Source organism: Ceratotherium simum, chromosome 29, assembly GCF_057802395.1.
Source record: "Ceratotherium simum simum isolate JZ-2026a chromosome 29, ASM5780239v1, whole genome shotgun sequence".
NCBI lineage: Eukaryota > Metazoa > Chordata > Mammalia > Perissodactyla > Rhinocerotidae > Ceratotherium > Ceratotherium simum.
In genome coordinates this window covers 26,135,652-26,150,599 of record NC_141928.1, presented here as the reverse complement: position 1 = coordinate 26,150,599, position 14,948 = coordinate 26,135,652, and the positions used below count along the sequence as shown (strand labels likewise).

The window sequence follows — 14,948 nt, the reverse complement described above, 5'->3', positions numbered from 1 at the left end:
CACATCCATTCTAGTTGCTTCCGCTAATACACTTTAAATGGGATTATTGGCCTCCACTTACTATTTGATAAAAGTATTAAGCTGAAGCTATAAATACAGGTTTATTTTGCAAATTGTTTCTCTACAAAGATTTTTACCCAACTACTGCAATGTGATTTTCCTCTTTGTCAAACAAGACAGGCTGTCATTTTCTCCAACGTCTATAAATTCAGGGAGACTTTACTAATGCAAGGATGCAAAACAGAAAACCAAAAACGCACCATAGCAAAGCAATAAGGAATTATAAACTAACTTTAATTACATCAATAGGAAGAATTTCAAACTATGTTGAGAATGTATATTTTAAGGTTTAAATCGAGTTAATATATTCTAACTATAACATAATCATTTAAAGATAAAAGTATTTGTGATGGCAAATGAACAGAACAGTCATTTAGGTAGCATCTAGGAATATTGCTACAATTACTTCACATAAATAGAAATCCATGTCTTTATTAGTAAGATACCACACATCTTAGAGTAAAAGTTCACATAGAACAGGCTTATAAATACACCTAAATCTCAAAATCAATCATGATTGAACATTAGGTACACAATTATTATAAAACAAATATAACCCATCAATGTCTATTTAAAGGCATAGTTTTTACAAAATAGTATTTTGTAGACAGTCTCAAAAAAGTATATTAATACTCCTGGAGCCAGATTGTTCCAGCATATCAGCGTGTCTGTGGGACTAAGGCATGTGGAGAAGCCGCGTTCACTCTTCCAGGTGGCCAAGACATTGTATGTGATGAAATGGTTACTGCTCTAGTGACCTGGGTGAATGTCACAACCACTGCAGCACCCCATAACCCTCGAGTATCGCTTAATCTCCGGAAGAATGGAACTGAACGGCTATTTGCCTAATAGCAAATATGCAGGGGGGAAACTGAAAACAGTTAAGCATCAGTATATTTTAAGTGAAAAATCCCAAAGAGCTTGATGATTCACTTCAATTTTCAGTCTCCAGACATTTAAAATCACATTCGCATAGCCACTATTTTTGTGAAAAAGAACTTGTCACTTATTAAATATAAAAACAAAGAAGTCCAACTTGAAACTAAATAGTTGAATTACTGAATAAGGAATCTAATTAAATACAAAACAGGTATAGGTTGCATCAACATGCCATTTACTCAGTTAACTCTAGTCTTAGTTTCTTAACTAACAGTATGGAAAAGTCAAACTCAATGACGATACTTTATACATTCTTAACAATTCATATGATGTTGAGTAGAGGAGGCAAGGCTTAATAAAGCATCCAGGAATCCTTTTCTACAAACTAAATTACTATAAACTTAAGGGTAGTTTTGCCTGTAATACTCACGATGTTTTATCTCTTGGGGTTTAAAGTATTCAATAGATCAGAAACAGAAACAATCCTTACAAAGACCTTCAGATGGTCACGGTATGTATATATAGGCATTTATGTATACACACACACCCTGTCATGTATGTACAAATATATACAGACACACTAAGAATAATCAAACTGTTCACTAAACATAACCAGTTCTGTTTAGAGAACAAGGATATATAATACAATTATATATAACAAAGTATACACATCTCAGCATTTGGCCTATTGCAATGGTTCTCAAACATTTTTCCATTATGATACACAAGGTAGATGCCGTAGTCACATGTGTAAAACACTCCTGTAGGTGTAAAAGACTTTGATAACACTTAAAAAATGTCTACAGGGAAATAAATTACTCTGAAACATTGTAATCCCCACCATGAAAAGCAATTCAATAATAAAAGTCATTCACGATTGCCACAGCAAATATCTAGCTTAGGCAAAATAAAACTGCTGCTTGCCCAGCTCTGACTTTACTGTGACGGAGCTGAACAGCTCAAACAGAGACTGCCAAGCCTAAAATATTTACCGTCCGGCCCTTCAGAGAAAGTTTGTTGACCTCTAGGCTAGAGTGAAGAATAACATACAACCTCAGTGGTAATATCTCTGAAGCACAAAATCTTGAACATGGACAGTCAACTTAATTACAGAAGTAGTAGTAAAAACCATCTAGGATGGAAAACCATCCCTGAGTTGTCCAAACTTTCTGATTTCCTTAACAACAAAAGCCAACTTAAGATAATTAAATATGGCTCCTGCATTGTGTCTGAAATCATGTTTATAAATTCATCTTTGAGACTAGAGGGGAGCAATCTAAGGGAATTGGGCTCCAAGTTAGAAGACCTGGGTTTTAGGCAAGTCAGTTCTAAAAATTAACTAAGACAAATACATTCTTCTAGTCTTGTCCAATTTGCATATTATAAAAAAGAAAACTATTAAAAGCACTAAAATGACTGGTAAAATAATCTAAATGTTTTTAAGAAAAGAAGAAAGTTGACAGAAAGTAAAATGTATCTCGTTCCCCAAATACAACTATAAAAGTCCTCCTATTCATTGTAAATTAGTAAAGAGGCGGGGGAAGCACCTATCTAATTTGAGTGTGGATAGTGGGTTCCATTTAATAAATGTTTTAATGAGTGTGCAAAGAGGCATGAATGTGGAGGAAATCATATCACCTCCCTAGGCCTCCTCTGCCGCGCCTTTGTAAAATTAGTGCATGAAATGGTCTCTAAAGTGCTTGCTAGCACCGGCAATTTATGCCAAGTGACTAGCCTCAATTTCTTCACCTGTAAAATCGGATTAATAGTAGAATCTACTTCCTCTGGTTGCTGTGAGGATTCAATGAATTAATCCATGTAAAGTGCTTAGAACAGCACTAAATACATTTAGCTAGCATTATTATTCTATTCAGGCATTTTACAAAAAACATTGGTTATCTCCCCTGTGACAAGTACTATGTTAGAAAATGTGAATAAAGAGATAAAATAGAAGTTTATTCTCTTATATTAGGTAAGAATGAATGAAATTGAAGCACAGAGTTTTCATTTCAGCTTGTCTATAAATTAAAGATTCTCTAAGATGGTCAAATGCTGTTCTGCATCCCTGGTCTGTGAATTCTTATTTCTGAACAATGATTATTGTTAGAAATGTCAATTAAGGTTCACTGCAGGGCAAAACAGCATCATTACTAACAATCTTTCTACTTGTGTTTCAAAAGACCAAGTTCAGTGTTTGCTAAAGAAATGGTTTATGGTTTCATCACAGGTGGAAAAACATAAAAATCTTGGCCAGTCAGGCAATGTGTATGAAATACAAGCATTCTGAACCAAATGAACTTGCCATAGAAGTATAGTTTCATTGATTTATTCATTCAACAAATGTTTGCTGAGGACCTACTATGTAGTAGTGTCTGTCACAATGACGAATAACAAAAAATGGTCCCTGCATTAGGGAGTCAGCAGGGAAGACAAGCCAGCAATTACAATAGAGTGAAGAGTAATATGATGGGGAAGCCCAGTGCACTAAGGGAGCATTCAGTGGGAACCTAGTCCAGAGGATTGGAAGAAGGAATTAAGCTGTAACCTGAAAGATGAGTTGGAGGCCAGCAAGTATAGGAAGTGAATACGGGGCACAAGGAACATCATGAGAGGTGAGAAAGCAGGTCTGAAGACCTCAGAGCAGTTTAGTTTTGCTGGGACACAGCAAGTGAGGCATGGTGGCAAAGATAATATTGGAGGTAATCAAATGGTTTGCATTTTACCCTAAGGGCAATGAGAAGTCATAGAAAGTTCTAAGCACAAATATGCAAAACTGGTCATCAAAGTAGAACAACTGGGGAAATAATTAGCTTGACTTGAAGTGTCAGCAAAAGGAAAATCCATAAATTTATTCCTTCCCTGCCTGCTACAGAGGCTAGCTGAAGTCCCTCTTTAGTTTTAACCTATTTATAGCTGATATATGATACACATAAGAGAGTGAAAATATAAAAATATTTGCTTTCTTATTTACAATGTGGGTGCCTGTATACTCAGTATCCTCACTACTAAACAACTACCATAACTTAGAAGGTGCTACACAGGCCATCCTCAGCCATAACCAGAGGTTCAGTTACGAGGCGATGGTAGTCGGGTAGAGCCATGGACTTGAACCAGATGACTTGAGTGTGAATCCTACCCAGTTCCATCACTCGCTTGACGTCAGTTAATCTCTCACCATCTGCAATGAGGATTATTTCTCCTATGTCCTTGGATGAGTTCAGTAAACTGTGCAACATCACAGAATCTTGATGTTTTCCTTATTTTCATTCAATTCCAGAAGAACGTGAAAGCTCTCCCCACTGGCAGACTTTCACCCCTGACATGAATTCCAAGGATGGCATTAGAAATAAGTCTGCAGTGTTGTTTAATCACAAAACACACAAAGTTGGAGTCAGCTTTAAAGCAACGAGGGTTGGGGGACAAGCCAGAGGACTCCAGAACTCTACAAAGGAAATGCCTCAGCAGTGTACGCTCATAGGCTCTTTTCCTCTAAATGGACTGTTAACACAGACATTTGGAACAAAGGAACATTTGGGTTCCTTTGAAAAAGGAAATGCGTTAAATCAAGGCGTTATTATAAATTATGCTCACTGCCAGTCCAATTTACAAGTCTGAATATTCTGAATGGATACTCTAGATGAATTCATTTTATGGGTCATTTCCCATTTTCTAATTAAAAAGAAAAAGAATCTCATCTTTTTTTGTGTGTGTGAGGAAGATCAGCCCTGAGCTAACATCCATGCCAATCCTCCTCTTTTTGCTGAGGAAGATCGGCCCTGAGCTAACATCTATTGCCAATCCTCCTCCTTTTTTTTTTCTCCCTTTTTCTCCCCAAAGCCCCAGTAGATAGTTGTATGTCACAGTTGCACATCCTTCTAGTTGCTGTATGTGGGACGCCATCTCAGCATGGCGGGACAAGCGGTGCATCAGTGTGCACCCGGGATCCGAACCTGGGCCACCAGTAGCGGAGTGCCAGCACTTAACCGCTAAGCCACGGGGCCGGCCCCAAGAATCTCATCTTTAAAAAGTTTCTACTCTAAATCTCCACAACTTCCAAAAATGTTGATTTATTATCAAAATGCCATAAATGTTTATTAAGATGATTTGTCTATTATAATACATATTTAATCATACTCAATGTATGCCGACTCGGACAACGGAATTAGCTGTTACCACAGATGAGTACCTTAATTTATAAAATACAGTGGTAGAAGAATCCAAATTCTAACTGCTAAGAATGCCCATATTTTTTGTTATTAACATAATTTTACATTTTCAGGAACACTCACAATTCTGTTTCTAACCTTCCCAAACAACAATAAAAATGTTTTCTCGCAGCTACTAATTGAGAAGAAATTTCAAATAAATATGAATCATTTCCATATCATTGTAATCTCCCTCATTCTCCCCATCAGCTATGTAATTATCCAAAAGCATTTATGCTTTATGGAAATGTAAAAGTTCTTCTGCCTTTTGGAAGAGTTGGAAGAGTAAAAGTTGTTTAGAGACATGATTCCTATGTCTAGCTTTCTCTACCTTGCTATGTGTTATTTGACCAAGTAGCCAAGGCTACATGGCATGTGGGCCATAAAAAGGCAGCCTTCCTGCATCTCAAATCCCATTCAGTAAGATGGCAATAACACTTTTCATCAAGCCAACTCAGACATGTTATGAAGATCAAATAAGAAAACATTTGAAAGTGCTTAGAAAAGTTTTAAGTACTTTCCAAAAGTGTGGGGTCATTATTAAACAATCCTCTTTGATTAGAAAAGCAGTTTGCTCTTTCTTCCAAACAGCCAAAATCAGATGAGTCTTTTTTTTTAAATAATAGAAGCTAAAATTATACTACATATTCTTTAAAAATATATTTATACTCAAGACTTTCTAATCCATTTACTCGGTTGGCTTTGCAGCTGTGGTTAAGGGGTTCCCATCAATAAGTAGAAGGTCAGGGCAACAATGAGAAGCAAACAAAACGGAGAGGAGAAGGTCTGATAGGCAGCTGATGGCATAAAAATGTCTTCATACTTGTAAATACTGACAACACGCTCTGAAGTCGGTGGTGAGTCTATATCGTGGCGGGTGATAGAGCCTTTAACAAAGAAATAAAAAGGAAAGGGCAGTCGAAAAAAGGCACAGAAAAACAAAGTCTCTAGTGTTGAATACATAAGCAGTGATTATAAAGATCTGGAATCAGATATTATAATTACCATCAGCATTCTCTATAATTGTACATATAACGAGGAACACAGAAATTAGCCAAAATTACCCAAAAAGACTGGTTCTCATTAACCTCCACACCCTCTACCAGAACAATGCTATTGGTCTTTCCATGGCACCCCCGTTTTAAGACTGCTACTTAGTATTATATAAACGCCTACTTCTAAGGTTTCTAATGAGTCTTATCTTATTGATACCAAACGTAAAACTACATTTTGATTTTAAAGAGCAAGAGCTACTCATTTTTTCCCCTCATATATATCTTTTATATATGGATCATTAACAACTCCTGACCACACTAGACTCCCTTACAGATGGAAGCCTCTCTCATTGTCTGTGGGACTTAAAATGGTAGCCCTGCCCAGGCCAGTCCAGAGAGGGTATGGCGTGTTATGAGTGTCTGCATGTCTGTTTGGCAGAGTAGTGTGGAATGGTACAGAAAGTAGGAGGATTAGGATACCAAACAAGTCTTTAGACAGGAAACTTTTTTTGACCTAGAAGAGGAAAGAGGGAAAGGCTGTGTGTAAAGGATGCTTAATAAGCTGAAGTTGTTTAGAAGTCCCTGACCTTCTGAACAACCCATATGAAACTTGGGTTACAGAGACTAAGGCATATGAGGTCAGAGCAAAGGTCTCCTTGGAAACAGGGCTCTGAGTGAGGGTTTTTTTTTTTTTTTTTTAAAGATTTTATTCATTCATTTTTTTCCCCCCAAAGCCCCAGCAGACAGTTGCATGTCATAGGTTCACATCCTTCTAGTTGCTGTACGTGGGACCCGGCCTCACGTTGGACGGAGAAGTGGTGCCTTGGGGCATACCCGGGATCCGAACCCGGGCCGCCAGCATCAGAGCGCTCGCACTCAACCACCAAGCCACGGAGCCGGCCCTGAGTGAGGGTTTTTAAGGTAATATCTACTCCAGCAGCCATGCCGAACTTGACATGTCAAGCGCCTGCTTCAGTGTTCATGCTGACTCCCATTAGCACAAAACAAACTCCTCGGGTTGACACAGGATTTTTCTCTCAACAGGTCCCACTCACCTCTCCTACCTAACCTCGCTCATTGGTCACGTACCTGGACTCCTAGGCTTAACTATGCACCTCCAGTTCATGCCCTCTTTGAAGAAAATCTAATTCTATACCCTCCTCCAAGCTTTAGCTCAAAGTTTATCCCCTTTGAGAGACCTTAAGAGGAAGGACAGGATTTGATCAATAGAGAAGCGTTAGAACGGCCTTCAAGAAACAGCAAAAGCACAAGCCTGTATATGGGGTAGGAATGTGCCCGTTTTGTTTGGAGATACTAAGCAGAACAACAGAAGTCCTGAGAGGGCTTATCAGGCACAGCAGGATCAGACTAGGGGAGGGCTTGGAATGTTAGCCTATTATGCCATATATATAAGACGACGACTTGCTGATGTACAGCACTTTCCAATTTGTAAAGCAATTTCAAATACCTGTTTTCATTTAATCCTTACAAGAATCCTACGAAGTCGGTATTATTATTATCCCCATTTTAGATATAAAGAAATTGGAGCTCAGAATTTAGATAAAGGCTAGACACAGCTACCAAGGGGCAGAACCAACACTCAAACCCAAAGTTTTAGACTCCAAATTCCATCATGTAAAATGAGTTCATCTATTCATCCATCAGTGGACACTTGGGTTGTTTCCACATCTTAACTATTGTAAATATGCTGCTATGAACATAGGGGTGCATATTTCTTTGGAAGTAGTGTTTTCTTCAGATAAACATCCAGAAGTGGAATTTTGGATTTTATGGTAGCTCTATTTGTAATTTTTTGAGGAACCTCCATACGGTTTTCCACAGTGGCTGCACCAACTTACATTCCCGCCAACAGTAGACAAGGGTTCCCTTTTCTCCACACCCTCGCCAACAACTGTTATTTCTTGTCTTCTTGATAATAGCCGTTCTGACAAGTGTGAGGTGATAGCTCACTGTGGTTTTGATTTGCATTTCCCTGATGATTAGTGATGCTGAACATCTTTTCACATGTCTGTTGCCCGTCTGTATGTCTTCTTTGGTAAAATGTCTATTCAGATCCTCTGCCCATTTTTTAATTTTTTTTTTTTGTTATTGAGTTGCATGAGTTCTTTACATATTTTGGATATTAACCCCTTATCAGATACATGATTTGCAAATATCTTCTCCCATTTAGTAGGTTGCCTTCTCATTGTGTTGATGATTTCCTTCACTTTGCAGAAGCTTTTTAGTTTGATGTAGTCTTATTTATTTTTGCTTTTGTTGCCCTTGCCTTTGGAGTCAGGTCCAAAAAAGTCATCGCTAGGACCGATGCCAAGGAGCTTACTGCCCATGTTTTCTTTTAGGAGTCTTATGGTTTCAGGTTTTACATTCAAGTCTTTAATCCATTTTGAATTGATTTTTGTGTATGGTGTCAGAGAGCAATCCGGTTTCATTCTTTTGCATGTGGCCATCCAGTTTTCCTCACAGCATTTATTGAAGAGCCTGTCCATTCTCCATTATATATTCCTGCATCCTTTGTTGTAAATTAATTGATCATATATGCATGGGTTTATTTCTGGGCTCTCTATTCTGTTTCATTGATCTCTGTGTCTGTTTTTATGCCAATATCATACTGTTTTGATTACTATAGCTTTGTAATATAGTTTGAAATCAGGAAGCATGATGCCTCCAGGTTTGTTCTTTCCCAAGACTGTTTTGGCTATTTGGGATCTTTTGTGGTTCCATACAAATTGCAGGATTATTTGTTCAATGCCATTGTAATCTTTATAGGGGTTGCGCTGAATCTGTAGATTGCTTTGGGTAGTATGGACATTTTAACAATATTAATTTTTCCAACCCATGAGCACAGAATATCTCTCCATTTATTTGTGTCTTCTCCAATTTCTTTCATCAATGTCTTATAGTTTTCAGTGTATTGGTCTTTCACCTCCTTGGTTAAATTTATTCCTAGGTATTTTATTCTTTTTGATGCAACTGTAAATGTGACCGTTTTCTTAATTTCTCTTTCTGACAGTTTGTTGTTAGTGTAAAAAATGCAACAGATTTTTGTATATTGATTTTGTACCCTGGAACTTTACTGAATTCATTTATTAGTTCTAACAGTTTTTTGTTGGAGTCTTTAGGGTTTTCTACATATAAAATCATAAGAAGATGTGTTATATATATGTATATATATAATAGAATATATATACATAATGGAATACTACTCAGCCATAAAAAAAGAATAAAATCTTGCCATTTGCAACAACATGGATGGACCTTGAGGGTATTATGCTAAGTGAAATAAGTCAGACAGAGAAAGACAAATACTGTATTATGTCATTTATATGTAGAATACAAAAAACAAAACAAACGAAAAAACAAAACAAAACTATAGATACAGAGAACAGATTGATGGTTGCCAAAGGAGAGGGGGGTTGGGGTGGGCAAAAAGGGTGAAAAGGATCAGGAGGTACAAACTTCCAGTTATAAAATAAATAAGTCATGGGAATGTAATGTATAGCATGGTAACTACAGTCAACAACATTGTATTGCTATTTGAAAGTTGCTAAGAGAGTAGATCTTGAAAGTTCTCTTTACAAGAAAAAAAACTGTAACTTTGTATGGTGACAGATAGTAACTAGACTTATTGTGGTGATCATTTTGCAATGTATACAAATACTGAATCATTACGTTGTACACCTGAAACTAATATACAGCTATGCGTCACTTAACAACAAGGATACGTTCTAAGAAATGCATTGGTTAAGCAATTTCGTTGTTGTGCAAACATCATAGAATGTACTTACACAAACCTAGATGGTATAGCCTACTACACACCTAAGCTATACAGTGCTAATCTTACAAGACCATCATGTATGTGGTCCCTTGATGACTGAAACGTCATTATGTGGCACACGACTATATTGTTACATGTCAATTATACTTCCATAAAAAAATTTAAATTCTACCCCACCAAAAAAAAAAAATTTCATTTCTCCAGCCTGAGATATAATTTACTTCCCAGGGTACTGAAATTACTTGAAGTTACAATTGCAGACCCATTGTTGGTAACCTGGGAAATAAGCAAATGGGAAAGGTGTCACAAATCCGGAGGCACCCAAATGTTTTTCCAATTAGAAACAGGCAAAAAAAGGTATGAAATCTCCAGACGGATCAATGGAAACAATTTGAAGAACAAAAAAAAGCAGATAAGATTAGGCAACAGATAGTTGATGAGCACAGAGTAAAGAAAGATGCAACTCCCAGCAGCCAGAATGAGTTCTCATACAAGGACTGCGAACAACTCACTTCCATTCTTGGTCAGACCATTAGGCTGATTAACCAGGAGGAATGCTGAAGACACAGTGTAACTTGATTTGAGCAGCCTCTAAAAGGTCTCACGATATCCTTGGGTCTTGGGGAAATGCTGAAGAGCCTTGCCACCCAAAGCCAGGTCATCAATGGACCAGCAGCACTGCACAGCTTGCTAGACACGCAGAACCTCAGGCCTCAGCCCAGACCTACTGAAAACCACATTTTAACAATATAGCCAGGCAACTCCTATACACGTTCAATTTTGAGGAGTAATGGGCTAAACTGTAGGATCATTTGGTAGATTTGTGACCACTAGAACAGTCATAAAGTGAGTATTAATGAAACGCTTGGTGTGAATCTCCAGGTAAGTCTCCAGAAGCCCTTTCCTGTTCAGTATTTTTAGATTTAGAGCACAGGAGTTCAGAGTACTCACTGACTTTGGAGTTAGACAGATATAGGATGGAATTTTAGTTCTTCCATTAATTAGTTGTATAGTCTTGACAAGTTCCTTAATCTCTCTAAAATGAGGATGATAATTCCTATACCTCTCAAGGATGTGGTGAGGAGTAAATGAGAATGTTGTGAGCATTAAATAGAGCCCATACCCCAATATATAGCAGACATATGATCTGTTTCATTAAGCATACAGCTCATCATATACTATACTCTATCATATATATCATATATATACTTTAGCTATGCATGCATATAACTGGTCCATTTGTAAGTCAGTGTGTATAATAAGTCTATTATAACCTTCTGAAGGCAGGATCAAATCTCCTCATTCTTTTATATTATCCGAAGTGCTCATCACTCTCTTGCCCAATAAATAATGAACACAAGCACAGCAGTATCTGGTATTTAACCCAGATGCCGAAATGCCAGCTTACCCTGAATGGCTGGACCCCAAGCAAAGAGATAATACCAACTCAAATGCAGATCAACAATTGTTTCATCTCTGGGAACGTTCACAGGCCGTTTAAATCTGCAGGTGACACGATTGTTCTCAAACACTCCTTCTTCATCTCTAGCAGGATTTCTCTGAATCTCCTTTGCCCACTGGCCTACATTATAGAAGTGCTGTATGCGGACCCTGCCATTGTCATCGTGGACGCAGGCCATGACGTCGTCACCACCCTAACATGAAAAATGATAAAGAAAAAGTCAAAGGTGCATCTTCTGCAAATTTTTCTGCTAGAAAGAAATTTCATGGAGAAATATACATTCCATTTGAAATCCCACTCCCAAAATTATTTTAAATGCCATTAAAAAGCTTTAACCAAGAGACCAAAGTTAGCATCACAATAGCTGACATCAAGTGCCTCCTGATGTGATGCTCAGAGAAGACTACATCACCACCTATCTAGTATTCCTGCCAAAAACACACAAACTAACCTAATCATGAGGAAACAATCAGACAAACCCAAATTTTTGTCATTCTACAAAAAAACTGGCCTGTAATCTTCAAAAGGGTCACTGTCATGAAACACACAAAAAACGGCTAAGAAACTATTTCAAAATAAAGAAGACTAAAGATAACTGACAACTAATGTGTCCTGGGCAGAATCCTGGGTCATAAAATAAAAATCTCTATAAAGAACAGTATTGGGGCAACTGGCAACGTTTGAAAATGGACAATATATTTGATAATTCTCTTGTACCCATGTTAAACTTCCTGAATTTAATAAATTGCATAAGGAAAGAGAATGTCCTTGATTTTAGAAGATACTCACTTAAATATTTGGGGTTAAAGGGTCATGATATCTTTGATTTAATCTCCAAAGTTTCCAGAATAATAAAAATAATAACAAGTAGTAGTAGTCAGAGTAGCAGCGGCAGCAGCAGTAGAGAGAGAAAGCACGTGTGGCAAAATGTTAGCATTTGTGAAAAAGTTCTGGAATTAGATAGTGGTGATTGTGGCACACTGCGAATGTAATTGGTGCCAGCGAATTACACACTTTAAAATGGTTAAAATAGTAAATTTTATGTTACGTACATTTTACCACAATAAAAAAATTATCATTTGGTGAATCTAGGTGAAACATACATACAGTTTGTTGTACCATCCTTGCAGCTTGTCTGTAGGTTTAAAATTTCTTCAAAACAAGTCAAAAATGTTAAAAGAAGGGCCGGCCCCGTGGCTTAGTGGTTAAGTGCGTGCGCTCTGCTGCTGGCGGCCCGGGTTCGGATCCCGGCTGCGCACCGACACACCGCTTCTCTGGTCACGCTGAGGCCGCGTCCCACATACAGCAACTAGAAGAATGTGCAGCTATGACATACAACTATCTACTGGGCTTTGGGGGGGAAAAAATAAATAAATAAAATCTTTAAAAAAAAAAAAATGTTAAAAGGTGTTCATTAATAACAAATGCACCACTCTGTAAGGGATGTTGATAATGGGGGAGGCTATGTGTGTGTGGGGATAGGGAATACATAGAAATTTTCTGTACCCTCTACTCAATTTTGCTGTGAACCTAAAACTGTTCTAAAAAATAAAATCTAGGGCTGGCCCAGTCACATAGCGGTTAAGTTCGCGCCCTCCGCTTCAGCGGCCTAGGGTCCACAGGTTCGGATCCTGGGCGCGGAACCATGTACTGCCTGTCAAGCCATGCTGTGGCAGCGTCCCATATAAAGTAGAGGAAGATGGGCACGGATGTTAGCCCAGGGCCAGTCTTCCTCAGCGAAAAGAGGAGGATTGGCAATGGATGTTAGCTCAGGGCTAACCTTTCTCACACACACACACAAAAAATAAAATAAAATCTAACAAAAAAACAATAATGCACCATTTCAAAAAAAGTTAAAGGCTATTAAAAAGGGGTTCCATTTTGCTTTTCCTATGCATCAGGTTTTGAAAAAAATTTAATCCATATTTCTTGAAATAATAGGAGAAGAAAAGAGAGACCTATAATTTAAAGGCCTTTAATTCTGTAGTGTGAGTTTTTTTGTTTTTTTTTTTGTGAGGAGATCAGCCCTGTGCTAACATCCGCCAATCCTCCTCTTTTTTAGCTGAGGAAGACGGCCCTGGGCTAACATCTGTGCCCATCTTCCTCCACTTTATATGGGACCCCGCCACAGCATGGCTTGCCAAGCAGTGCGTCGGTGCGCGCCCGGGATCCGAACCAGCGAACCCTGGGCCGCCGCAGCGGAGCGCGCACACTTAACCGCTTGCGCCACTGGGCCGGCCCCTAAAGGCCTTTAGATAACAAAATGTCAAACAAAATTTGAATGCTCCTCACTCAACCTCCCTCCTCTGAGCTCCCTAATCTTTTTTTTTTTTAATTTTTTTTTGTGAGGAAGATCAGCCCTGAGCTAACATCCGTGCCAATCCTCCTCTTTTTGCTGAGGAAGACCGGCCCTGAGCTAACATCCATCGCCAATCCTCCTCCTTTTGTTCCCCAAAGCCCCAGTAGATAGTTGTATGTCACAGTTGCACATCCTTCTAGTTGCTGTATGTGGGACGCAGCCTCAGCATGGCTGGAGAAGCGGTGCGTCGGTGAACGCCCGGAATCCAAACCCGGGCCGCCAGTAGTGGAGCGTGCGCACTTAACCACTAAGCCACGGGGCTGGCCCTGAGCTCCCTAATCTTAACAGCTGCACCATGAGTACAAATGCACTCCAGGACAGGAAATGGTCAAGCGCATCGCAAGCCAGCTTCTGGGATGGCACACATCTGCAGTTTCCCCTGCTGGCCCTACAGTAGGAGATAAGTGATGTAGATTTGTACGCATGCAGTCTTACCTGTTGGATGCATTGTCTTACTGCCTGGACTGAAACTGGTGAAAGCTCACTCTTTCGGTGACCTCTCCAAGAACTAAGCCACTGGAGCTCTGACTGCTTAGCTTGATCCCCCAGTCTCTTCTTACCACCCACCTACAACCCATGTCTAATCCACTAGTGAAGCCTGTCAGTGCTACCTTCAAAACATATTCCAAATCTTAGCACTTCTCACTACTCCCACTGCTGTCACCTTGGTCTGAGCTGCCTTCCTCTTATTGCAAGTGCCTCAAAACAGGCCAGGTGAAGAGCAGAAGTGTCCTCCAGACAGAGCAGCAGCATGTGCAAAAGTACAGGGGCCTAAGAAAGTCTGGCTGTTTGGGAAGCACCCTGCACAGTGAAGTGGCAAATGATGGGGCTACAGGGAAAAGAGGGAAGAACGCAGCAGAGGCACAGAAAGAAGTAGACATAACAGACGGCCAGCTGCTTGGGTTCCTGATGCCCTGCTTGTTCTTGGTCACAGTTCCTTCTAAGGTCCAGACGTGTTTGTGCTCATGCCTACTGTGGAAGACCGAACTGTTGGACCCAATCTTCACTCATCCCTGTAGTAGTAATATACATCCACACCTTCACAAGGCCTCCTGGTAGGGAAAGTGTACTTCCCTGCCTCTTCATTCTGAGTTTGGCTGGCTGACTTATTTTGGGCAACGGAATGTTAGCAGGTGTGATGTGAGCAGAGGTTTGAAATAAGCTTGGATGGCTCTTGTATTTCTGCCTCTGC

General features: G+C 39.2%; 1 protein-coding gene across 1 annotated transcript in view; it reads right to left on the bottom strand.

The window, feature by feature from the left end:
- Window positions 1-466: 466 nt before the first annotated feature.
- The window catches only part of FRRS1L (ferric chelate reductase 1 like), a 28,105-nt gene continuing 13,623 nt past the window's right edge, over window positions 467-14,948 (bottom strand). Inside the window, 2 exon segments of the mRNA XM_004423307.3 lie at window positions 467-6,031; window positions 11,344-11,590. Coding sequence (XP_004423364.2) covers window positions 5,859-6,031; window positions 11,344-11,590 — 420 coding nt within the window. The 3' untranslated portion in view covers window positions 467-5,858.